The 27593-nt window shown below is 33.9% G+C and overlaps 3 protein-coding genes across 8 annotated transcripts; 1 reads left to right on the top strand and 2 right to left on the bottom strand.

Moving 5' to 3' along the window:
* Nucleotides 1-184: 184 nt before the first annotated feature.
* l(1)G0004 (RNA-binding protein pno1) lies at nucleotides 185-1937 on the bottom strand. The gene is made up of 3 exons (XM_090116171.1): nucleotides 1577-1937; nucleotides 1229-1391; nucleotides 185-551 (listed from the first exon to the last, which is right to left on the bottom strand). Exons 1-3 carry the CDS (start codon nucleotides 1810-1812, stop codon nucleotides 207-209), a joined length of 744 nt encoding a protein of 247 aa, XP_089972297.1. The 5' UTR covers nucleotides 1813-1937; the 3' UTR covers nucleotides 185-206.
* A 238-nt stretch (nucleotides 1938-2175) lies between these two features.
* On the top strand, nucleotides 2176-5855 carry ND-42 (NADH dehydrogenase (ubiquinone) subunit ND-42). The gene is made up of 5 exons (XM_090116334.1): nucleotides 2176-2293; nucleotides 2362-3067; nucleotides 3916-4089; nucleotides 4672-4887; nucleotides 5694-5855. The coding sequence occupies exons 2-5, from the start codon at nucleotides 2366-2368 to the stop codon at nucleotides 5802-5804; spliced, it is 1203 nt and encodes a 400-aa protein (XP_089972460.1). The 5' UTR covers nucleotides 2176-2293; nucleotides 2362-2365; the 3' UTR covers nucleotides 5805-5855.
* Nucleotides 5856-7897: 2042 nt separating this feature from the next.
* LOC149897593 (glutathione synthetase-like) lies at nucleotides 7898-26924 on the bottom strand. 6 transcript variants are annotated; one of them, XM_090116059.1, is made up of 13 exons: nucleotides 26509-26924; nucleotides 25709-25804; nucleotides 23039-23155; nucleotides 18947-19080; nucleotides 16148-16190; nucleotides 15264-15434; nucleotides 14876-14943; nucleotides 13819-13923; nucleotides 13385-13443; nucleotides 12564-12711; nucleotides 12167-12302; nucleotides 11565-11656; nucleotides 7898-9038 (listed from the first exon to the last, which is right to left on the bottom strand). In XM_090116059.1, the coding sequence occupies exons 1-13, from the start codon at nucleotides 26653-26655 to the stop codon at nucleotides 8909-8911; spliced, it is 1446 nt and encodes a 481-aa protein (XP_089972185.1). In that variant the 5' UTR covers nucleotides 26656-26924; the 3' UTR covers nucleotides 7898-8908. The 6 variants fall into 6 exon arrangements, with proteins under 6 accessions (XP_089972185.1, XP_089972188.1, XP_089972183.1 ...); XM_090116062.1 differs by lacking the exon at nucleotides 13385-13443 and adding an exon at nucleotides 22161-22310 and having other exon boundaries at nucleotides 12564-12770; XM_090116057.1 differs by lacking the exon at nucleotides 18947-19080 and adding an exon at nucleotides 22141-22310.
* Nucleotides 26925-27593: the final 669 nt, after the last annotated feature.

A 27593-nucleotide genomic window follows, 5' to 3' on the forward strand; every position in this document is an offset into this window, starting at 1 on the left:
ATAAGAACTAACCTGTGTTATATAAATAGCATCCAAGTTACTCTGTATACAATCTTTCGCATTTATAATATTAGTAGGAAAAAAAAGAACAACATTATAATATTATTATAATAATCTTTATAACTGTGTAAACCCAGATATTTAGTTGCTTAAAAAATACATTTTACAAATAAAAAAAAAAGCATTTGGATAAATATATTTATTAGCTAAAATCTCTCTGCCACTCGCTTCGCTACATTCCTCAGATTTCCGTAAACTTTCGAAGGAGGTGATCCCATAATAAGGTTGCATATAGCCCGTCTCGCCAGAGCGATGTTCTGATAACTGCCTAAAATGTGAATTTTTGAGTCTGCCAATACTATTCTTGTCTTTGTCACATTCTCTATGGTGAATTTGGTTCGACCGGCCTTGCCTGCTAATCTACCTATCGCTCTGCCGAGGTGATCGCCTTGTAACGTTTTAACGTCTTTAATTTCAAAGGTCTCTACAAATAAATCGTCAAGCCTGAGCAGTGCTAGTGCGTCTTCTACTTCAAATCCACAGACGAAAGCCTGAAACAGTAATGAAAATATTTAAATTTTTTTAACTATCAACTAATTGGATTCGATTTTTCAATACTTGGATAAAACTTATTTTTTGAATAATGTATAAAACTACCGTTTTAAAAACATATTCTAAGGGCGTATTCAGAAAGAAAGCTTGAAACTTATAAGCGCTTATCGGCGCTTGTCATGTTCATATATTTTCCTGTCAGTGCTGTCAACCCGCGCAGGAAAATATATGAACATGACAAGCGCCGATAAGCGCTTATAAGTTTCAAGCTTTCTCTCTGAATACTCCCTATTAGCCCATATTTGACAGTTTACGTGACATTTTAATATTATTGTATTAATTGGACGGATAAGTTTTATCCATGTTTTATCCAAGCATTGAAAAATCGGCCCTAAGAAGGTTAATAAACTTCTATCTAAAATATAAAACTTTTGATTGCATGAATTTCGTTACTTAATCCATTAAAATGTTGATAACAATCAGATGCATAATAATATGAAATCTATAAACAAAATTATTGCATTTTATGTATCTAAGGAAACTATGAAAAACAATTGTTTTATTTTTTCTTTATGAATTTCTAAATTTGCATGAATTTCATTATTTCTCAGTAAGATAAGGACATAGGTATTTTTAATGTAGTATATAATATTAAAACTTAAAAGAATCAATATACCTTAACAAAATCGGCAGCTTTCTGTAGGTTTGCAATATCTTTTGTTTCTGGCCCAATTTTAATTTCTACATTCCTCGTTTTTGTGTTGAATCTGACTTGTAAAAGCAGGTGTTCCACAATCGGTGTAAATATCTTCAACCAATTTTCTTTCAATGGTGTGTATCTGGAAACAAACATAAAATATAATAAATTTATAACTACAACATTAATTCTATTTTAATATTATCAATCTAAGTCCCAGTTTATTATTTAAAATTTAGTTTAAACATTATATAAATCAGTACCGTAGGCTGTACTCAATAGAATTGAACTCTAACATAAAATAAACAGCAAATTTCTAGGTTATACCTGTGAGCTGGAACTGCTACTTTTCGCATATTTACTTTAGTTTCATTGGGTTCTGCGCTCTTCTTCGGCCTCTTAGCTTTAGATCGCTTACGTTTTGTTTTAGTTTCAGCGCCATTCTGCTGTTCTACGTCCATACCATCACCGCCTTCAGAATCTGCGGGTCGCTTAAGATTTTTCAGCTTTATCGGATTCTTTGCTGGTAGAAATTCATCCACATTAATATTTTCCACTTCCATTTTGAAAAACTATATTAATTATTGGACAAAATATTAAGATTAACGTGGTTATTAATTTTATTTTGTTTTCAATTATTTATCCACATGGTTTTTGACATATGCCATCACTGAAAGGAAATCTGACATTTTACGTTTCGTTTAGGAATCGATTGTGGCATAGACTATTAATACATAGGTTTATACTTTTGTTTATTAAACTCAGTTAACACCTCGTCATAATTAGTTATAATTAGCGCGCGTAAACAAAACTAATAAGTTATCAAGGCTAATAAGTTTTCTCGTTTTTATTGATAAATAATTATTGATAACAACGAAAAAACCATAAGCAAAAATTAAGGATAGATAAACTACGATGTAACGAATTAATAGTATTGTCTATGAAACGAATGTCAATTCACAATTGTCAAATTTAGAACTGTCATCAAACAGAGGTGTTATGTCACACCTCTAGTTCGATTTTTTTATTATGAATTAATTTGAGGTAAGTAAATTAAATACACACCATTTGAACTCAATGCATTATAAATAACACCGCCTTTAATTTCACAGCAATATGGCCACACTTATTCGAACTACATTTGTGAAGGTGATCAGCCCTGCTCAGGGTGGCAAGATCGCAGGATGTACCATCTTGCAAAAGCGGAATATCAGTGGAAAAACTTTGAGGGAATCTTTCCCCCCTCGCCCACCTAAGCCCGCACCATTCGATTATGTAAACAAAGACTACACTTGGTTACGTAGTCTATTCGACAGAACTACTCATAGATTCGATGAGAACACCAAAGTAGTTGTCGTCGAGGGCCCAGTGGCGGCTGGCAAGACTGAATTCGCGGCCGCGCTTGCTGAAGACCTTGGTATGAAGCATTTCCCTGAAGCCAACATGGACATCCATTATATACAACAGGGAGTCGATCTGCGGACCTTAAACAATAAGTTGCCAGAGGACACTAGAAGCTTTGAGCACATAGAATTCAACATGACGCCTAACCATCGTTTGGCTGGTAATTACCAAATCATGATGTACATGGCTAGATATAGCCAGTATATTGATGCGGTGGCTCATTTGTTGAACACTGGCCAGGGTGTGGTGTTGGAGCGATCTCCTTACTCCGACTTTGTATTCTTGGAGGCAATGTTCTCCCAGAAGTACATCAGCAAGGGTGTCCGTTCTGTGTACTATGAACTGAGGAACACAACCATTGAAGATTTGCTGCGTCCTCATTTGGTCATCTATCTAGATATACCAGTAGATAAGGTATGAATTTCCAGCAGTTATTTATACCATTTCTTAGGTTATTGAAATGTATTTATTACAGCTTCCTCATTGGAACATAATAGTAATAAATTACTGTAAATATATAAATTTGCTTCAGTTTGCTGCTGAAATAATTTCAATCAATCTTTTAAAAAGATGCATCAATATTTTTGTTGTGTACTTTTAAAGATTTATAGGGATACTAGCGGTCCGCCCCGGCTTCGCCCGTGGTACCTACATGTTTAAACTATCCTATCTTTCAAGTTGGATCGAACTGCACATGGTGTGCGAATTTTATTATAATCGGTTAAGTGGTTTAGGAGTCCATTGAGGACAAACATTGTGACACGAGATTTATATATATTAAGAAAGGGACAGAAAAAGCAACTTTGCTTTATACTATTTAGTGATAATGTTTAGCTGTAATTAAGTCAGAAGCTATCAAAGATTGATTAAAAAGTAAATTTTGGTTTTAAACTTAACAAACATAATAAATTAAAATAATAAACCTTTTCAATTTTAAAGTAATACTGTCTTACCACAAAAAACTTTAGACAGGGTTTAACTTAAATCCATCAGGCCCCAGAATCACAGACACAATAGAAAATCTATTGTGTCGCGGTCGGATCTGGCCGCTCGGTGATTGAGAGGTTAAGTGCAGGTTCTCTTTTATCTGGTTTTGTCGTATTTCATATAGTTATTAAAGTTATTAAAGTGATCTATTTAAGTGCCTGTACCTGGTTTAAAGTTAGACTGTTTTGTTTTGTGGTAAGACCTATAAAGTTTTGGTTGTATAATACCTTAGTTATTACTATTGGCCACTAGTGTTAATAATTAAATAAAAACAGGTTGTAGAAGCAGTTAAGAAGCGCGGCCACAAACACGAAGTCGAGGGCAAAGCGCTCACTGTGCCGTTCCTCCAAGAAATGGAGCGTCAATATAAGAATAAGTACTTGCGCGATATATCCACACACGCGGAACTGCTGGTGTACGACTGGACCGGTGGTGGTGAGGTTGAAGTGGTATGTATTTATTGAAAGAAAAATCATTTATTTGACTGTACAATATTGTTAAATTAACACACAATACAATAATAAAATTATAACAATACAACATAAAACAAAACAATACAAGTACAATAAATGCAAGACTAAAATAAAATAAAATGAAGACCAAAAGTGGAGCCAAATCAGGTAACCGCATTCAAAATCAGCATTAAGTTGCAACACGCCCGCGGCTGCAACCGCGATTTCAAAGAAAAAACTAGTAAAAGGGGTCTATGGGTCTTCACTCTTCAGCTACCTAAATCTTATTGTAATTGTAGCTTAATTATAGTGTATAATAGTACTACAGTAGTATTTGCGTCAAAGAGTAACAAACATCCATACATATCCTGCCTCACAAACTTTTTATAATATTAGTAGGATTTGATAACAGGGTGGGATTCAAACCTTCATTCGCCTAAATTGTCTATTCTTTAACTGATGATCAACGCGATTTATTCAATACATTATTATCTCTGGGATAATAATATAATGAATAAATCCGTTAAAATCTTTAATTTCTAAATCAAATAGCTAATTAATATTCTAAAATAATTCCAGGTAGTAGAAGACATTGAGCGTATAGACTTCGATCAATACACACACAGAGACGAGCCCAAACTGAAGGACTGGAGGCTGCCTCGTGAAGTCGAATGGGCCGACCAAAGGATGATATTCACAAACAGCAAGCACATTTTCATGAATCAGTTCAACATACCGAGAACTGATGTGCCCGAATTGATAACTAGTGCTGATGATATGCATGTGTATAACGAGGTAAAAAATATAAAGAAACAAGCTTTTCGCCCGTCTAGTCAAAGAAAATTCGCAAAGTTCCCGTTTCCCTGTGATTTTCGATAAATATCCTATGTGTTAAACCACACACACTATGTGTGTGCCAAATTTCATGAAAATCGGTTCAGTAGTTATTGCGTGAAGGAGAAACAAAGAAACGTAAAAAACTTTGCATTCATAATATTAGTGGGATAACAGTAATTCAGTTAAATTAAAAAAATCCGAACTCATTTTGTGGGTTGACCAATTTTCATCAAAACTACTAAGCGATACAGACTTTGAATGTTACTGCCACAAAATAATGTGATAATTTCAATGAATAAATGCCGCTCTTTCATTATTTGATGATTTTTAGGGGATTGTGAGTCTATCTATAGTAGTCTATGTAGCTATGGCCTATGTACTTAAAGGAAATAATGTGTTTAATTAATAGCAAAAATTTTGTTTCGCAAAAAAAGATAAGAAACAATACTACAACATTTTAGAGGTTTTCTAAGGCTCCCTGGAACTATATAACAAACTCGCTGTGCCCCGCGGTTTTCCCGTGTTGCTCCGCTCCTGTTGGTCTTAGCGTGATGATATATAGCCTATAGCCTTCCTCGATAAATAGGCTATCTAACACCGAAAGAATTTTTTAAATCAGATCAGTAGTTACTGAGGTTAGCGCATTCAAACAAACAAACAAACTTTTCAGTTTTATATTAGTAAAGATACATGTAAATTCTCTTGCAACGGTTTTATTCAAGTGATATATTGTACTATATAATAATATTATTTATTTTAAACAGGTTGTATACTCTCACCCACAACTTCAGTTCGCGCAAGGATACAACAAAGAAGCCGGTGACACTGGCCTCGCCTTCAAAAACAAACACCCCAAATATACGGAGTACTTCTAAACGGGGAATAGATTGTTTATTGTGAATATGTAATAAAATAGTGACTGTTAATGTTGTTTCATTTCTCTAACATCTATATTGTATAATATAAAAATGAATCGCAAAATGTATTGATAAGCGCATAACTCGAGAACGGCTGACTCTATTTCGTTATTTTTTTTTTTTATAATATATATGGAGAGAATACGTAAACATGTATTACGAGCGTCGAGCGAAGCCGGGGCGGATTGCTAGTATAGAATAAAATTAAATGACCCGAATGTTCTGCTAAGATACTCTTAACGATACGCATGATTTTAGGAGATATAAAAATAAATAGAGACCTAAATATATGTACACAAAATGCCTTTTCATTTCTAAATTATTATATGAATAGGCGTTAAATCCAAAACGACAAAAATTAATGCAACCATGCTTATCCTAATGCTTGGAGCGAGTATATCGGCATAAGTATTTAGGGTTTTACCAGCATTGCTCCGCTGTTGTTGGTCTGAACATGATTTTCGGGTCCTCCTGACACAGGTTTTATCTTAAACTTACTAGGGGGCCTACTACTCCAAATTGTGTAAAATTTAGAAAGGAAATAAACTATTTTTTTTATTTTTTTATTATAGCCTTAAGCATAAGTTAAAGTATATTATAGGCTTAAGCATAAGCCTTCCCCGATAAATGGGCTATCTAACACTGAAAGAATTTTTCAAATCGGACCAATAATTCCTGAGATTAGCGCGTTCAAACAAACACACTCTTCAGCTTTATAATATTTGTACAGATTGCATGCAGCGAGTATAATATATTAGTTATTTTAGTAGATTGAGTGGATAAAAAATCAATACTTTTTTGACCAGCTCTTCGCATAACTACGTACTTATTCACTCTGAAAGTTTTGTTAGTGGGGCAATATAGTGTTATTATTGAAGACAATGAAAACTAAATAACTCTACCAAACCGTCACTTAAGGTCAGGTGAAACAGCGGCCAAATGTGTATCATTACTTGCTCTGTGATGTATATCTATAACGTGTTAAACGCGTCACACACGGTGAAGATTTTATCTTAAGATACTGTTATATTTTATATTACAGTATCTTAACGCATCCGGTATCAGCGTTCGGACCATCATTTTTCTTTTTGTCATTGCGTACCACCCACCCCTGTAGAACCGCCATCCTGTTACAAATGACCCACAAAATTTCGCGTCATTTGTAACAGGATGGCGGTTCTACAGGGGTGGGTGGTACGCAATGACAAAAAGAAAAATGATGGTCCGAACGCTGATACCGGATGCGTTAAGATACTGTAATATAAAATATAACAGTATCTTAAGATAAAATATTATAGTATCTTCACCGTGTGTGACGCGCTTTAAGCGCGTCACACACGGTGAAGATTTTATCTTAAGATACTGTTATATTTTATATTACAGTATCTTAACGCATCCGGTATCAGCGTTCGGACCATCATTTTTCTTTTTGTCATTGCGTACTAAGACTCCTGTAGAACCGCCATCCTGTTACAAATGACCCACAAAATTTCGCGTCATTTGTAACAGGATGGCGGTTCTACAGGGGTGGGTGGTACGCAATGACAAAAAGAAAAATGATGGTCCGAACGCTGATACCGGAAGCGTTAAGATACTGTAATATAAAATATAACAGTATCTTAAGATAAAATATTATAGTATCTTCACCGTGTGTGACGCGCTTTACGGTGCAATTAGAACAAACGAACATAGAGCTAGAGTAAGAGCATTCTTTCGTGATCTTTTAGTGTGAACGAAAACTCGTATACAGTGTTGTTCAGTATTAGAACATTGCATAAAATAGTTTCGAACGCACTAAGAACAACGAAAGAATGCTCTACGCCTGTTTACATAAAAGAATTAGATATTATGGTGGTGTTAGAATGAGCATTAGCTCGTTTGAAGTAAATGCACCGTAACACTATCATTTAATAATGTTTTTAAAATGTTTGCTTTTTTAATTTCACATTTTTATATCATTGTGTTGATTATGTATGTTATTTTAAACGGAAGTTTCAGCCGAGGATAGAAAAATCGGCCCAAAATGAAGAAGGAAAAAGAAAAACACAACATTGGTATTCAAATATTTATTTCCATTTTCTACATTTCTAAAACGATTTTATATATGCCAAAATAGCACCGACATCACCGTGGATTTTCTTAAAACTATACACTTATACAATTTTATGTGCGTAAACCTAAGTATACCATTAAAAACATATTTGCATATAAATTCACAATTCCTTTATAAATTACATGGTATTTACATTAGATTTAGGAATGTTGAATAATGAAAATACGGAAAGCATAAGTACAAGTCAAGATTTAAATCTATATTATAGTATTTTTAATAACATAATTACGATATAAAAAAATATGTGTATTGTGTATATATTGTATGTTTAACAATATAAAAAATCAGGCAACGCAATAAGTACCTTTTTCTATACATATATTTATTATATAATATGTCGACATTTCACGTATCAAATCTCCATAAAAATTACAATAATGGTATAAAAATAAAAAACAAATACGCGATTAACAACCAATCGTAAAATATCAAAATACAATATAAAATATCATAGCAATTCATTGAGATATAAGTCAATACAATAAAGTGCAAATAAATGTAAAAAGATTTATAGGTATTTATATTTTCTTTCTTTATAAATAAAACGCGTACATTTACAAATCATAGTTATACGTACGTACGCAACTTTTTTAGGACAGCTATTGCAATAAAAGTGGCTTGAATAGTTAAAAAAATATAGACGCGTATTTTTTTTAATTTGGTTACATTACATGTTTCCTCTAATATCACAAAAAAAGGCGTCGAAAATTGCGTCCTATGTTCAGTCACATAACAAAAATTGAAAAAAAAAATCGTTCAAATGCAATTTTCCATACCAACCCCATTTATACAGCACACACAACATAAAAACAGCATTATTTATATTACGGTATATGTATTTATAACAAAATAATGAAAAAAGAAAATCTCATGAAAATTTTATTTCCCGATCCCCCATTTATACAACATAAAAAAAACATTTTTTATTGAACATAATAACATTTTTTTATTATAAATCAAGTAAATACGGCGAATCCAAAGCGCCGAGTCCCGCGGCCACGCCCCCCTCGTTCGCGTCCGCTAGTTTAGTTCTCAACATGTGACCAACTTGACGGTTGCAATATATCTTATCTTTGTTCCTAGAGCAAAAAACACAAAAAAATTAAGAAAACCCGATAAAATGATAAAAAATTACTAGAAATTCATGCAGAATTTGTTTTAGTGAATATACTTAAAAACAAATGGATCTGATAGCATAAAAAATCATGATTTATTTTAGGAAAATGGAACATTGATAAAAATATAAAAAAGAGCGTGTATGCCGAACACACGTGTCAGATGTTAAACTTTTTTGGCAAGATTCAAAGATACCAACATTGTCGCCTTACTCCATGACGTAGCGGTATTGCCATGGCGCGACCTTGAAATTTTAGTCTAAACGCGCCTAAAGAAGTTTTACTTCAAAAGGGTGAATAAAGAGAAGGTTTAATATAAATTGTCATTTTTTTTAATATATGGGTAAAGACCAAAATTTTGACACATTTGCCCAATCAAAAAATTCCCAAACATTTTTCTTGAAAACTATGTCTGATAGAATTTTACGACAATTACTATTAAATTAAATGGTTATTTGTCCAGCATGCCAAATACCCAATGTTATAGAATAATACTCAATAGCAGAGTAAATAAAATAATTTATCTACTAACGCGACCAAATTATGTACAAAACGGCATAATAATTTTGGAGGGTGAACTTTAAAGATATTTTTGAACAAGTTCTATGTAACTTATAGGCTGAATGTTGAATTCTACAGCAAAAACGTATAATGAGCAACCTTTTTCACGTAGGCTATAAGGAACAAACTGAAATATTATGCTTATTTACTGTTTTTTGTTATTTATGTGCGATTTTAAACAATTGTGCTACTTATTTTGTGCAACCGTTTTCATTGGCAGTTTCTATAGACTATAAACAAGGTAGGTTTCGCTTTGGAGGACTGACAACACTGCGCGTAATTGTCTATAACAGCTAGAGAATAACGGCCGTATTGTATCATTCGCATTGTTAAACTCAAAGTGGATTAGTGTGGTCAGAAATTTTTCGGCAGGTTATTCAACGATTCTTACGGTAAGTCTTGTGTTTTAATTATAATTCAATAGTGCTCTAGGTAAAAAAAAGCATGGGTGTTTGCGTAATATTCATTTTAATACGATTCACAGTGTAGTTTCAGAGTAATCAATATTTACTTACTGTGCTACCTCACAATTGTGACACTTTTGTATTACTTTTGTAACACCAGTTGTACAATTTCTGTGTCACCACAATTGTGCTACCATAATAAGGTTGAGATACACTTAGTACTAGGTATATTTGTTTAGCATTTGAGAAAGCTATCAATAATTGAGTAACTATTGGGATCGTTTTAATTTAGAATATGCCCGTCGCACGCCGAATAGCAGACACAATAGATTTACGTTTTGAAGGTTAATACTAAAGGATTAGTGCTTTGAAGTTCGGTTATTTTTAACGTAGTTATTTTTATTAATTAAAGGAATAGTTTGAAATATTTTTGGAATTCAGGAAGTATTTTAATTTTTTTGTCAAGTAAAAATTCTGCCAAAATACTTTGCCTATAGTGGCAAATTTAGACTGTTGGTCGTAACAAGCCGACTAATAGGCATGAAATAAGACATTTTTTCTTTTTAACTTTCAGATGACACTTACTTCGGCAGAATAGTCCAAAAGATATAGAGAACGATTAAAAAAAGATAATCCTGAAAAATTTGAAGCTTTAAAAAAAGGAATTTAGAAAGGACAAAACAATTGTACAAGACCAAGACAGCTGTTTTGACAGAAGAACAAAAAGTAGAACGAAGGAAAAAATGGAGACAATTTAATGAACTAAGAGATAGACCAAGAGCAACAAACACAGAACAGACTATTCGAAGTAACGCTTCACAAGATGATGAATATCCCATTATACAACCTGGAATCCATTGCCCGAAATATTCAAAGACGAATTGAACGAAAATTGCGGAAAGAAAATACAGAGCTTCGTAATAGCGTACTCACTTTGAAAAAAGGTTATCACAGACTTTTTAATCAAATGAGAGTACAACAGCAACGTATGGCAAAAATGGAAGAAGATTATTAAGAACTGAAAAAAAAGTTACAAATAGCACCTAGCAGTGAATATGGAAATATGATTTCCGATTGCCACGTCGAAGCAATTACTCCACTAAAAAAAACTGACCACTTCATAAACTTTAAATTTTGGAGACTTTATTAAACCTTTCTTTTCTTAGATTATAATTTTGTTTTAATTTCGTCTGAAAATAATTTAGATATTGATGTCTATTTTTCTATTTTTAAAACTAGGTTTCTATAACTCCTAATGTAACCTCAACTTTATAGTTTTTTGCTACCACTTTGTGCCACTATTGTGTTACACTAGTGTAAATTTCTGTGCGACTTTTGTGTCACTATCGCACAACATTTTGTGTCACTATTGTGTCATTTACGTCAATATTTTGGACTTCACCCATATAGCTGATAAGTACTTGAATAAAAAACTTCTCATTTATAAAGTAACAAAATATTTCCGACACAATTCATTAAAGTCGGCAGAACATAAAAAATTCTAATTAAAAAAGTTTTTACAAACCCAATGATGACGCCGAAAATGCCCAATTCTGACACCAAATCACTCAAGGGCGGTGGCACTGTCGCACCTGGACGCACTACGTAGCCAGATACCTAAAAAATAATGATAAAAAATCATAAGAAATTAAAGATTTTAACGGATTTTACATTTTAGCTCCGTTTTGTCTCCCTGTGACCACGCTCGCTGCAGTGTGCGAAACGTCGGGATAATAATATAATGAATAAATCGGGTTTAAAATCCGTTAAAATATTTCATTTCTAAAATATGTATAATACTGGCGTGAAATAAAACACAAGAAAAAAATAATAATTTCATATTTTAGTATACATAATTATTTTTAGTATTGCCGAGTCAATCTATTTACATATCAAGATAGACTGAATGAAAAATAGATGGTAACAAAAGAGAGATTAAAGTGTCGAAAAAAAAAATATGTTGAATTGTAACTTGTTTTCCTTCGTTCGTTCACAATTTTCCGACTTTCAAAAGAGGAAGAGGTTAAATGTTTGTCAATATGTAGGAGAATTTCAGTTTTTGTTTGTGTATGTTATTCGAGAGTTTATGTTTCTTAAATGTAACATTAACAAACAAATATAACTTACCAAAGGCGGTAATATTCTCTCCATAAGTATATACGCAGCCCTCTCTCTACTGTGCCTCATTCGTAACAACGCTTCCTTTACATCAGCTCCATACAAGTTGTTACCGCCACCTTCGCGTTGCGGTTTTAAGACGAACCTGAAATAAATATACTTGTAAATAATGACATCGTATGTATAAGACGACATGCGTCATGTATTATCTATGTTTTAACACGTGTGATGTCGTGTGTCACGTGTGATGTCATGTGTCACGTGTGATGTCATGTGTCACGTGTGATGTCATATGTCACGTGTGGAGTGTCATGTGGGACGACGAGCGTCATGTAACTCAACTATGTTATGTGATTCTACTGTCACGTGTGATGTCTTGAGATGTCGCGTGTCACGTCATACTCACTTCTCAGCATCAGCGAGTGCCATTTCCACAGCCCTTTCCCCATTTTCGTCGAAGTCCAGCGAGTACAGGCCTGTGAATATATCCCGGACTCGTGACGTCATCGCACCCTCCGACATGATTGTTTCAAGCACGCCGGGCGCGGCGAGAGCTTGCTGCACCTTCTTAGTGCCCGCCAGTTGGTAGTGGATAGAGGGGCATTTTATCGCTCTATAGGAAGAAAAAAAAAGTAATTTTTTTCTATAGCAAATGTGGGAAGAAGAACGCTCTGTGACCGAAATAAGGTAATTTGTCCTTTTTTTTTTGCGAAAAAGATTTAAATTAAGTCAGGACGCTTAAACTCGCTACTTAGTAAGATGCCGGGCGCGGCGAGACCTTGCTGCACCTTCTTAGTGCCCGCCAGTTGGTAGTGGATAGAGGGGCATTTTATCGCTCTATAGGAAGAAAAAAAAAGTAATTTTTTTCTATAGCAAATGTGGGAAGAAGAACGCTCTGTGACCGAAATAAGGTAATTTGTCCTTTTTTTTTTTGCGAAAAAGATTTAAATTAAGTCAGGACGCTTAAACTCGCTACTTAGTAAGATGCCGGGCGCGGCGAGACCTTGCTGCACCTTCTTAGTGCCCGCCAGTTGGTAGTGGATAGAGGGGCATTTTATCGCTCTATAGGAAGAAAAAAAAAGTAATTTTTTTCTATAGCAAATGTGGGAAGAAGAACGCTCTGTGACCGAAATAAGGTAATTTGTCCTTTTTTTTTTGCGAAAAAGATTTAAATTAAGTCAGGACGCTTAAACTCGCTACTTAGTAAGATGCCGGGCGCGGCGAGACCTTGCTGCACCTTCTTAGTGCCCGCCAGTTGGTAGTGAATGGAGGGGCATTTTATCGCTCTGCGTGGAGATAATGTGGGGAAAAGATGTAATGTAAGAAAAAAACAGCATGTATGTCGAGCACACGTGTCAGAAGTGAAACTTCTTTGGCAAGATTAAAAGATACAAAAATCGTCGTTATTATTAACAAGGTATGCTAAAAGAAAGAAATTTTCCATCCAATCTATACTAATATTACAAAGCTGAAGAGTTTATTTGTTTGAACACGCTAATCTCAGACACTACTGGTCCGATGTGTGAAATTATTTGGGTGTTAGATAGACCATTTATCGAAGAAGGATATAGGCTATACATATCATCTCGCTAAGACCAACAGGAGCGGAGCAATGCAAGTAAAATCGCGGGGCACAGCAAGTAAAGAAATAAATAACATACGAGGATCTTTCCACGCGCAGTCTGGCGTCCCACTCTTTAGTGGAAGGATACTGAGCTGGCTCATACCCCGACCTGTAGTACACTACGGCCACTGGTTGGCCATCTCTGAAATAATAATTATTTGTGTAAATCATTGCGTAAACAACTAGGCTGGGTTGCACCATGTTTCTTTAGCAATAAAAACTTTGTAGTCAATCTTAATCTTAATATATATATAAATCTCATGTCACAATGTTTGTCCTCAATGGACTCCTAAACCACTTAACCGATTATAATAAAATTCGCACACCATGTGCAGTTCCATCCAACTTGAGAGATAGGACAGTTTAAACATGTGCCCACGGGCGAAGCCGGGGCGGACCGCTAGTTTCCTTATAATAAGACGTAAAATTTACCGTAACATTCAAAAGGGAGAAGCCACCGACAACTGAAACACAGTGTATTAACTGTTGTAGCTTTAACCGGTATTGTTAACGTTAAATAACTGTCATAGCGCTTGACTTGCGACTTTTATAGCTTATGCGAAAAAAATTAACTGATGCAACACATAACGCAGTCACTGTAAAAGTCACGGTTACTGTTAAATTTGACATTAATCTAAACTATAACTAAAACATGGTGCAACCAAGTCCTAGACTCGCGAAATTGTCCGAAAAAAACAGCAAAACTGGTTGAATAGGCGGGTCCAGACCATTGAGTTACTATGTACTACGTACTAGAGGCCATCGCTACTACACTATTTGTAACACTAGTTAGAGTCAATCGTCTCAAACTATTTTTTTTTTGTTAAATTGATTGGTTTTAAAACTTTTAATTGATAAGTTTATTCATATTTTTTAACGAGATAAACAATATTTATTTGTTACATTGATTGGCTTTAATTTTTAAGTAATAAGAGGCAGAATATCTACAAAGTGTATGACTCAATCCCCCCCCCGCGCCACCGCACTTGTCGCACATATTTTGTTCGTGGTGTCCTCTCTATAATAATACCTCAATGGTCCAGACCGAGCGTTTCAGATAACTTTCGCTAGACTTCGCTTTTTATAATACTCACAAAATAAGTTGCTTTTTATCGTTCAATTCAGTCTCTTCATATATTTCGCCCAACGTTTTCCTATAAATCTGAAATAAATAATATTGTTCCCATAAACGAAGACATGAAAAATCTAAGAAATAAATATTAATACTTTAGATATTCAATTTTTATTTAAATCAATTGATGCTAACATATTACCACATATTATAATGCTAGTTCACAAAAAAAAAATACAATTTTATAAATAGAATTTTCTTAAATAAGTAACTTTATTTAATTTATTTCCTTAATGTACGGATGACACAGATCCATTTGATGGTAGAATAAAAAACAACTTAATAATAGTGTTAGTGATTGCATAATTGATATAAATTCTACTATATTATGTTAGAAAAAAAAGCCTTACCATAATATCAGGCCGTTTCTCCGATATCTCAAATTCATGGAACCGCTGGTCGCATATATTGTAAGAGACCTCCTCCACGACGAATATGACCACAGCAGACGGTACAGCGAAGAGATCGTATGCTTCTATGATGCCTGAACATAGACCGGAGAGCGCACGGTTTTCGGGCATCTATAATATACAATAGAGCCTAAGTTGCATTTAGACCAAACGAACACAGGGTAGACGAACGCTTAGTGTAAACGAAAACTCGCATTCAGTATTCAGTCGTCGCTACATTGCATATGTAGCGTCGACAAGCTTAATTACTAGCTATCGAATTACAAGTGTAGCACAAATGAAGCACACAGTGTAAGTTGTAACTCGTATATAAACAGTTTGTGCACTATGCATGAACAGCGACGGGCTTGTCGGGACGTAGGTGGGTCGCATAGGTTAAATATTAATAAGTTTATGTAGTTATTGAAATATAACCTTTGCATAGTTATTTCTTCTTTTATTACGCCCGCATTATAACAAGCCCCGACACATAGAACCACGAAAGAATACTCTTCGCCTGTTTACACTAAAAGAATTTCACATAGTGAAGTTAGGATGAGCATTCGCTCGTTTGATCTAAATGTACCGTAATTTATCTGTGTTAACTAACTTACGATTCCTTCGTTTTATCACATTGAAGGAATAAAAATCAATATTATTTTATATTGTTTTTTTTTTTTATCACTACTATTGTAACAATTTAATGATGAAGAGTTTGCTTTCTTGTAAACGCGTTAATCTCGGGAACTACTCGACCGATTTCAAACATTATTTTACTGATAACCTGAATGCTCTAGTTCATATAGTTCGTAAGCTAACTAGGAAGTTCAAACAGTCATACTTACATTTTTAATGAGCTCCCCATGGCCTAACTGCCTCAAGACATAACTGTAATGCAAAAAGGATTATTCTTAAATGGCAATTTCATTATTTGTGTAACTACCAACATATTATATGAACTTTCAATAAATTTTGTTATCTATAGAAGAATGGCTGTAATATTTTATTAACTTCAAAGAATTTACTATTACGGGCTCTCTTCACAACGGGCAGTGCAGCGTTGGCCCAACAAATGATCGTCGATATTTGCCGCCATTACGGCGATTATAAATAATTAACAAACATCTACATTGATGACTGCCGATCATAGACATTTAGGCCCTCTATATTCGTGATTGCCTCTACGTCTACTTGCCCAACGCTGCCCATTGTGACGACGGCCCACTATAAATTTCTCATTATCATAAATTGTATTAATACAAAGGGCTCATCCATGAATTACGTTTTCCATTTCTGACTAGACGACGAGATTTTTTTATGTCGTCTGTATTTTTGTGCGTGCGTGCGTACGTATGTGCGTGTGCGTGCGTATGTAAGTGCGTGCGTGCGTTCGTGTGCGTGTGCGTGCATGTGTGTGTTTATGTGTGATTGTGTATGTGAATTTGCGTATATAGTACGTATTATTTATTGGCCCGTCTTTATAAACATGTAACGTAATTTATGAATGTTCCCTAATACATGCTCATTCATTCACATATTCGATAATTGCAAGATATTGTGAAATTAAAAATTATTAAATAAAAGTAATAGTAATATTGTTGCAATATCGAAATATAAATGTCGATTAATACAGAATACAGGACATAGTATTTAAGAAAAAATGTCAAACTATAAATAGGAAAATTGTAAGAATGAAGGTACTCGGTGATTGATAAATGTTGCAATTAAATACGATTAATAAATATGTATTGACTTTTCAGATTTTTAATGCGAATTAAATAAATATTTTATACAAGAACAAAAACCTTTACGTATCATATAATTTTTTTAATAATCAATCATCGAGTACTTAAACAAGATTTCCAAGCGAAAAGAATAACCATAAATTAAAATAACAAACAACTCAAACATTTAATACAATAAAAATATTATTTTTCTAAATAATACGAACAACACAAATGTTACACTAAATACATGAACATTTTACTGCATGCTATATATGAAAAGTAATGAGTATTCAGTATATAAAAGTAGATTAAAAAAAATATCACATCTATAGTTTATACTGTTTATAAGCTATAAGTATTTAAACATATAAAATGTATTTAAATATAATGGTTTTAATAAATACAGGAGTTAAGGTTTCAGTAATGTATTTATTTTTTTACTGTTTCGCGAGATAAATTAAAATAGGAGATTAAATTTAGTATTAACATTTATTATGAATATGGAATTTGTTTCAGACATAGAAACCTAAACGGTAAAATTAAATTCCATTATGTATTCAAAAATAAATAAGATGCTATAAACTTATTAACATTTAAGTACTTAAATAAGTACACATATAAATATGTATGACGTGTACTTTTTTATAATGTAAAATATAAGCATGAGTTTGCATTTTTTTATTATAATACCTACTAGGTATTTGCAATTATACGTTAGTGTCTCACAATTATTTATATTATTGATACAATACGTAACCACATCATATATACCTTAGAACAATTTTTTTTTGTTGTTCAGATAAAATATGTATTTTTTTTTAATTTTATTCCCCATTTTGTTGTTGGCAACAGAGTATGCTCAAATATTAGAATTATATTTGGAACATTTATCAGACGCATCCACAATTTAACCATAGTGTTATAATATTTTAAGTATTTATTTTAACACTTATTTAAGCTTTTGAAAGATGTCCGCTCCAACGTATCCCAGCAATGAATGGACAAAGTATAACAATAAAACAAATTGGCATAGACAATTCTATTTTTATATTTACCGACACTGCGGATGGTCAGGGAACATCTCTCAACTAACCTTAACAAGCCAATATCATCATGCACGCAAATACATTTTAAAATTACACAAAAAATATAAATAAATACGCCATAATATACATACGTACGTCCAAAATATAACAAAAAAAATACAATAAAACAAACAAGCATGCTAGACATAGTCATAGATAAAGTGCATAGATAAGCAAGCGCGAATACAAAGACAGGGCATAGACAAGCTCTTACATACAGTGACAAATATATGAGTGACAGCGTGCATAGACAAGATATAGCAAAACACATGAGAGATGTTATCTGAACGAAGAACTTAATGAGCGTGAACCTTTTTTTATTCGAATCGCTTCGTAGATTCGAAAATTAAAACAATTACTTATTGATTTGGAGGGAAAACTTGACTAGAGACAACAGAGACGTACGAAATGGTAGTAAATGTACAAATATATTATTTTAATTATCTTAAGAAAAGGCATTTTATTTTCGGAAGATAACAAATAAGTAAACAAGCGATGAAAAAGAAAAATTTTCAAATAAGTACGACGCGCTGCCATCTCTGTTTATCCCTCCATCTTTATTGAGATAATACGATTGAGTTAATCAAAAATAGAAGATACTCTTGCTAGTGACGCCTCATATTTCCTTGTTACCTTTCAAAATACAAAAATCTCTATTGACTTAATATCATAAATATCCGCTAGAGGCGCTACAACAAATGTCATAGAAATATTCAACGCCATCTATTGGTCAATGCAAGTCGATGGGTCAATCACACTATACAGTTTACGTAAACTAAATCGTATTATCCGTTAAGGTAAACGCTCATAGCAAGTAACGCAATGCCGGTACCGATACATGGCGGGCAGGTTTGACGTGATGGCGCCAAAACTCGCCGCGACCGTGTTAAATTCCACTTGTTTTATCCGATTGCTGTCCGGCTGCTGCATCAGATAATCCGAACGGAACAGGCCGAGGCTGAGCGACTGAAAAATGTTATTACATCACACTTTGTCCAATCATTGGGACAGTTGACAAAGCGGAATCGTGACCGTAGCATGACGTAAGACCTCACAGAAATCATAATGGCACCGATGCAAAAAGAATAGATTGAGAAATTTCGAGAGTTTTATGTTACTTTCTGAATCCACCAAAAACGTATACAATGCCATTTTTTATTCTTATATTTAGTGGTCGGTCGCGCAGTCAAAGGCTTCGTCAACTGTAGAATAATTCTGCACATAAGTAATTTTTATGTTAACTACATATATAACCCAGTGCCTTATATTTAGTACCTTAGTGGATATAAGATGTACTAGTCAATTATGATTTTTATTATTCTTTTTTGCACACATATGTAGTAACTATGTTGACATCATCCTGAACAATTTATGAATATTAACACCGATGTATATACAACGAACTTTTATAATCTGTATTTATTTGTGAGTATATGTATGAGACAATGGATCAGTTAATCATAATAAAGTAAAAAAAATCGATGTTTTGTAATGAAATTTGTTTTTAAATTGACATATATATCACTCGAAATAACGATACATTCTTATAAAATATAAATATTATGAAAAGCGTATAGTATCAAATAAATTTAGATCTTAATAGATATTTTAAACGTCTATTTTCACCAGATGACGCTACTCCCGCGACTTTAATTGACGTACAAGTTGTTTATAAATTATAATACGTCAATATTTACTGCGAATCCTTCCTTTGTTTTCCCCAACAATAACCATTGCAACACTGTAACACTCGTCTTTTTAAGAAGAGTTTCTAACTTTAAATATAACCTAGAGGATAGCCTCCTAAAAACAAACAACACACAGCCAAAGAAGGCATTATAATGGAATAGGTAAGAATTTAGACGGTAAATAGGCGGGTCCACACAGAGCGAGCAGCCTCGCGAAGCAATTGCTAATATACATACTGTACTAAGGCACACGTCATACGATTAGACGTCAAATAAAGTTGGCAAGCTTCATTTATCGTAAGCTAAAAGGAGCAAACTGAGGATATGTGATTAATTTGCTAGATTTAGACGTGCCACTCCTGGAGCGCTAATCTATAACTTTTTAATTTAAATATCATTGGCAACTCGATCAGTGTAGACGTGAAATGGCCGAGTAACGTAGCAGCACACGCGTTTTCCCGATCAAGTCACGAACACACTGGCCAAGATACTTCGCGAGGCTGCTCGCTCTGTGTGGACCCGGCTTATGAGTTTGAGACGTCATTTTAAAATATTCCCGCCATCTTGTCCATTGAAAACATCGATACACGATCGTTCCGTTAAATGAAACAATGTTATCGAACAACTAATATCTTAACAAACTGAGTATTCTTGCAGAATTGAAACTAACAATGATAAACGATGATTAGATGTGACTTTACAAAATAAACATAATATGTACAATTAAATTTCAACGGAAAGCAATTTCTTCTATATTTTACTAGTCTCTAGTGTTATATTTATATTCACTGTGTCACCATTGTTTTAAAGTAAATGTTATTAAGAATGTAGTAGTTAGGTAAGTTTACTCAAATTATGACTTTAGTCCTGGTAGAAGTGTATTTATTTACTAACCTGAAAAGGTGATCATTATCGTAGGTACCTAAGCTAAGTGATTATGATAAATTTTTTTTGTTCAAGCCTTATACTTGATCCTTTATGGGTGAAAATAAAAATGGCGGGTCATCTATAGCTACAGCCCTATAGGCAATTTTTCTTGGTAGTTCCCGTGCACTGCGATTCCATATTGTGCTAAAATATATAGTTTTCCGACTTCATATTTAGCCTAATTATTTTATATTATACATATGTATGTACTTATAACGGACTTCGAATAAAATTAAATATACATATTCTGTGATTTAAGTTTTTATAATAATATAGATACCGCAGAAAATAAATTAAGCTTCTCGTATGACATAACATTTAGGGTTCTCACACAGTAGCGTCAATTGTCTATTTTTAATCAATTTTAATTCGATTTAATCTGACACTCTTATAAAATGACCAAATAACTGATCATATAAGACATTTTTAACCACATACTTGAAAGTTAAAAAAGAAAAAATTGTGTAGGTAATACTTGGATGAATTTATATGTGCTTCAACACAGATACGCTATGTAACGTGACGTGGCATAAACAAACAAACATGCATTACTTTTGCAATATGTCACCAACTAATGATCTGAGGATGATGACCTCTGGAATAATCTCTGGAATAATTATCGAAGAAAAAAAATCTATGTAAAATGCATTCCTATTTGCTACGCTTCTGTGTAAGACCCCTAGATCCTTGTGTTTAACATCATAATTATAATAAAGATGCATTTATATATTCACACTAATGCAAAAGTTAGTAATGTTAACATTCATCTATCTACTGTAAGATGATGTCGTATAAAAGCCCACATTGCAAACTGATCGCTGTGCCAAGTGAAACGTGTATATTATACTAAGCCGAGTGCATTTTAAGCCTTTATTGAATTATATACTCCTTTATTTACAGCTAGACTGCCTTGCTACAAAAAAACAATTTGCGGTGTTACGTAAAAATATTTGCGACTAATAATCGCAGGTTACTACATCAGCCTCAAATTATTAAAAAAAAAACAAAGAACTATTATATATTATATTGTTATTAATATTAAATGCTTATAATGCAAAGTATACCGCATAAATATTTTTTAATACTTTATCGAGATGTTTAATCCTATCAAAAAAACAAATTAAAATATATAATAAAAAATATTTTTTATTCGTCTCCACCATTTTTTCTGCTAATGCGTTACAAGTCTATAGTCTATACTTTCACATTTCAGAATATTCACTAAAATTGATAACACAAAAAATCATATTATAATCCTATACAAAAAATAACCCCAGTCCACCACCACTTAAAACCGCGCTAACTACATCGCCTACATTGCATATTGGTACAGTGTCGGCCACTCTATCCATTGGCACACCAATTACTAGACCATTGGCACAGCGATACAGCACACTCCACCGTGGGCTACCTTTGTATCTCCCGCGAGACTGGCCCAAGATGGCCAAACCCGGACGCTATGCTGTTGATTTCCACTTGCTTCCACGAGCAGTATGGCGTGTGTTTCGCGCATTGGCTCTCCGTGTGCGGACATCGCGACTCCAGCATGATGTCAGAACGCAGCATGCCTAATGATATCGGCTACCACGACACATTTTTTGTTTATCACATCACCCCTTATGTATAACGAGAAAGCGAGCAAAGTAAACCATAGAGAAAACAATAATACATGTTCTAGCATTGATAGAAGGAATTTGGACAAATCGAAATAAGGTCAAGGTTATAACTTTCATTTAAACTATCATAAATTCTTATTAAAATATAAACTATCTTTGGTTAGTAACTGAAATTATCTAATCATTATGACCTTGATTTAACCTTAGAAGCATAGCCTGTTTAAGGGTGCACTCACACACATCAGTCACCGTCAAGTCACCGATGACTGATCGGTGACGGTTTGTGTACGTATCCACAAACACCAGTCACCGTCATGTTGTCCGTCAGTCACGTCGCCGGTTTGACTGAATCATTGAACACATACATCAGGTTAGTGAGTGATTAGACGTGTGTCACGCTAGAGAACATGTAGCAATTGACGGTAGCACGACGCTGACTGAACTGAGACGTGACGGCACCGGGTGAGTGGGGATAAAAGTATGATACATGTATGGAAAGATTATTTGACGTGCCTGACCGGGGACGTCACTGATAGATTTCGTGCCGGCGACTGTCGTGTGGGAACAGAGTCATACTAGAACTATTGATACATATTTTTTTTTAATCCTGTCCGGTGACGTGCCGTGACGGTGACTGATGTGTGTGAGTGCACCCTAAGTTTAAATATATCTAGTATCAATGATAATATATACCTGTGCTATTCCCTCTTCACGAACTTTTAACCAAACATCATAGAGCTTTGCTGTAAAATCATCCACTTGTAGGGCATTCTGGAGCGTTTTCTCAAGGAATTTATCATCATGTGCCACCTAAAGTAAAAAATAAAAGTCCTTAGAATTACAATTATATGAAACAACATTTCGTAATATGCTTACAGAATATGTTTATTTTACGCATGTATTAAATGTTGTTCATTTTTTTATGTACTTATTATATACAGGGTGTAATCGTAAAGTGTGCACAGGCGATTAATCCGTAACTATTACAGATATCAAAAAACTTTAAACTAATATCAAAAGTACTTTTTGTAATGAGCAAAAAGACATAGATAAGTAGTTGATCAGCCTTCTTTTTCCTGCCAGACCATACAATTTTTTTTCGTCAGTTACCAATGGGAATTGGACCCAGTAACCCTTGTTTCTAGATTCAAGCATTAAACACTGTACCAACGGGGCAGTAATAATAAAATAAATAAATAAATATTTCTAGACAATTTTCACACACAGCATGGTCTGTTCCCATACTAAGCCTGCGTTATGGAAACCAGATGGCTGATAAACATACATATATATATAATTTTAAATAAATACTTATATAGATAATTAACACCCAGACACAGAGCAAACATCTATGTTCATCACACAAATATTTGCCCTAGGTGGAAATCGAACCCACAACCTCTGGCTTGGAAAGCCAGATTAAGTCAAGTCAAGTAATGTATAAATTTGGCCGGTCAGTACACTATGTTATACATTAAAAAGGACGATCAAGTGTAATCATAAGCATTTCATTCAATTTCCTATCCAGTGTAAATTACGGAAAATTTGGTTACAAAATATTTTGCAATTTGCCCTTTGTTGGTTAGTTTCTCTTTATGAAATCGATACATTGTCCATTAAGCAAACAGATAATAAATATTAATTACTACAACATTTAAAGAACATTAGAAGAAATGTTTGTCCATCATAAACTTATCAGGAAGTTAATAAGACTATTAAATAATATTTAATACTAGCTTCCGCCCGCGGCTTCGCCCGCGTGCTGTTTTGTTAAAAGGTAGCCTATGTTCTTTCTTAGGGTCTAAGGATTGTCTTTGCCAAATTTCATCAAAATCGGTTGAGAGGTTTAAGCGGGAAAGCGTAACAGACAGACAGACAGAGTTACTTTCACATTTATAATATTGGTAGGGATTTAATTTTCAAAGATTTTATGCAATCAAATGTTGGTCATCACAAAAATATATAAATCAATTTCATATCAAAGTATTGGTTTTAGAATTTATTTATTTAGATAATACTACAAAAATTCCATGAAGGTAGAGACTAGACTAGACTAGACTTCTCAATAGTTAACACTGAACACAAGAGGTCCTAAGATTTATTACTGCCAAAAAAAAACATTGTTAAGTCCATTCGAATACACAAAGCTGAACTATACTATTTATAATATAGGGTGTCTCAGCGCCGATTTTAAACTTTAAACACGAATTTCTCGGCAACCTGCGGAGTTAGCTGGAGGGGAGTGGTAGCGTTCGATAGGTGACGAGTGCGGATTTTTTTGTGGCCATGGCGCAGTGGTCTGGTACGCACCGTGCGTACGCAGTAGAAGCGTACTTATGCAATACGTTTTCGTTGAGTGAAAAACGGTGTAAATTTGTAGTCGCTATGAAATCCACCGTTTGAGTGATGCCCCGAGTACTCAATTAATTAAGTCGTGAGGAGAGAAGTTTAGAGCGACAGGATGTTTACTAAATCATTCAATTGGACCACGAAATAGACCTGTGCGATCGATTGAACACATCGACCGCGTCGCCGCTGCGGTCACGGAACATCCAAGACGCTCACTTAGACAACATGCTGCCTCTTTAAGCCACCATCGGTAACTTTTTTGTACCTTAGCTGCAAGAAGAGGATATTGACAAGTCTGATGTATGGTTTCAGCAAGATGGGGCCACAGCCAACACTGCTAGGGACGCACTAAATACGTCATTTCCGGGAAAATTCATAAGCCGCTCTGGAGACATATTGTGGCCACCCAGATCTCCCGATTTAACCCCCGCTGACTTTTTTTTATGGGGTTGTCTCAAAGCAAGAGTTTTTGATACCCCTCTTACAAATTTGGAGCAGTTGAAGACTAAAATAACGACAGAAGTGAGAGCCATTTCAGCGGACATCCTTCGGCGCGTCTCGGCAAATTTGCGTGTCCGATTTGAAGAGTGCATTCACCATGATGGAAGACATCTTGACGGTGTAATATTCTGCACATAAAATCCGCACTAATACACTTTAATTTACTACAGTAAAAATATTATGAATACAATTTGTTTTTTTTATACAAATTTTTAAAGTTTAAAATCGGCGCTGAGACACCCTGTATTAATTAATTTCAAGTACATATGTTAAATCAACATTCGGCCTAGGCATTCAATTAAATGTTGTCGTTCAATGAACCTGCTAGTCACTCAATCAAATAGCCGATTCAACCAGGTGATTATGACATATACACTGTACACTACTGTTGTAATATTATACTGTATCAATTTTTTTTAAACTACTACTGTTTTCACTATTATAGATTTCTTAAAGATTCCTCATTAAACATTTAAATAATAAAACTTATTTGATACAATAAAATGTACTTACTTTATGCATAAGTTCATTCAAAACTGGCTGCAAATCAATAGCTTTTGTGAATTCTGTGCGAGGAAAGGGGGATGGTAGCAAAACAAAGGGTGCAATCTGAAACAAAGTATTTAAACATTATTTTAAAACTAGCGGTCCGCCCCGGCTTCCCCCATGGTACATTTTTATGTTTTCTCTACATAAGAACCATCCTCATACTTCAAGGAATATAGTAAAAAAAGAATTATCTAAATCGGTCCACCCGTTCACGCGTGATGCTGTGACAATGGAAAACGGGTTTCATTTTTTAAATATATTATAAAATGAAAAACAATTATTTTTTAATTACTTGTGCAGTTTAAACAAGATGGCTTAAGTTTTCAGTACTCTTCTGAAAAACCTTTTTTTCTCTATTACAAAGCTGTTGAAAAAGTTATATACTGGCTTTTGAATTATGATTAATGTCTATTTATAGACCCCACTCAACAAGAAAAAACTATGAAGATTTAGCCATCTAAGAATATATAGGCAAAAGGTTTATTGTTGCAATAAGATTTATTTAATACTATAAGTCCGCCCCGGCTTCACCCGTGGTACATGTTTATGTTTTCTTTCCATAAGAACCATCCTCGTACTTCAAAGAATTATCGAAATCGGTCCACCCGTGCACGCGCGATGCCGTGACCAAGGAAAACGGGTTTCATTTATATATATATAATTATTTAAATTATATACTTGGTACTTATTAATGTGCATACTATTAGTTAAAGAAACATTATCAAGTTATTTTCAAGTTTATTACAACAAAATGTGTACTCTACCTGTATTGAGTCCTTTGAAAAATGTTTTTTATCCCTCATCCCAACACCATGCATTAAAGCCCAATCTTTTGCCTTTTCAACAACACTTATAAGTATTTTATTATCTATAGGCAATGGTATACATGATGCAAGACGTGATTGACTCATGTTTTTCAGTGTTTAAATATTTTTTTTAAAGTAATGAATTGAACAATTTAGAAAAGGAAAAATAACAGCAATTACACAATTAATTTTAATGAAAAATATTGTTCAAAGAGATAGCGCGATTTATGGAGGATCTATTCAGTTTCTTAACACTTGAAAATTTTACACATGATTTTATTTAGGTACGGAATGATTTCTGAAATGAAATGTGAATCAAAATTTTAATCGAATTACCAGATTTGATTAGTGATACCTACTACGACCTACTGACAATAAACAATTTCGAATTGACACTGACAAATAACATTACCTATTACCACATAAAAAATATTAGAACGATCAAAAATTATATTATTGCAAATTTACCACCAAATTGCTTATTTTTATTTAGTTTTAAATTTACTTAATACTTATTAACCTTATTAATCATATTTTCTTGATGAAACCTCTAATCAAAAATTAATCATATCCAAGAAGATCCTATCAGTTAAAATTACTAAGGGCGTATTCAGAAAGAAAGCTTGAAACTTATAAGCGCTTATCGGCGCTTGTCATGTTCATATATTTTCCTGTCAGTGCTGGTAACCTGCGCAGGAAAATATATGAACATGACAAGCGCCGATAAGCGCTTATAAGTTTCAAGCTTTCTTTCTGAATACGCCCTAATATAATTGACTATAAATCGGCGCTTGCAAGGGCGCTTGTCATGTTCATATATGTATTTTCCTGCGCGGGTTACCAGCGCTGACAAGCGCCGATAAGCGCTAATAAGCGCTTATAAGTTTCAAGCTTTCTTTCTGAATACGCCCAGGATAGATACAAAAAAATAGAAAATAAAATAGGTTCCATGATATATTTTCAATTTTCTATAATAATATGCAAAGGGATAGGAAAGAATATCCTACTATATGCTTACTATAAGTACAATAATAAAGTGTTAT

This window comes from Colias eurytheme, chromosome 25, assembly GCF_061535395.1.
Source record: "Colias eurytheme isolate Ceu_HAF_F1 chromosome 25, ilColEury1 Martin Lab GWU primary, whole genome shotgun sequence".
NCBI classification, from domain to species: Eukaryota; Metazoa; Arthropoda; class Insecta; order Lepidoptera; family Pieridae; genus Colias; species Colias eurytheme.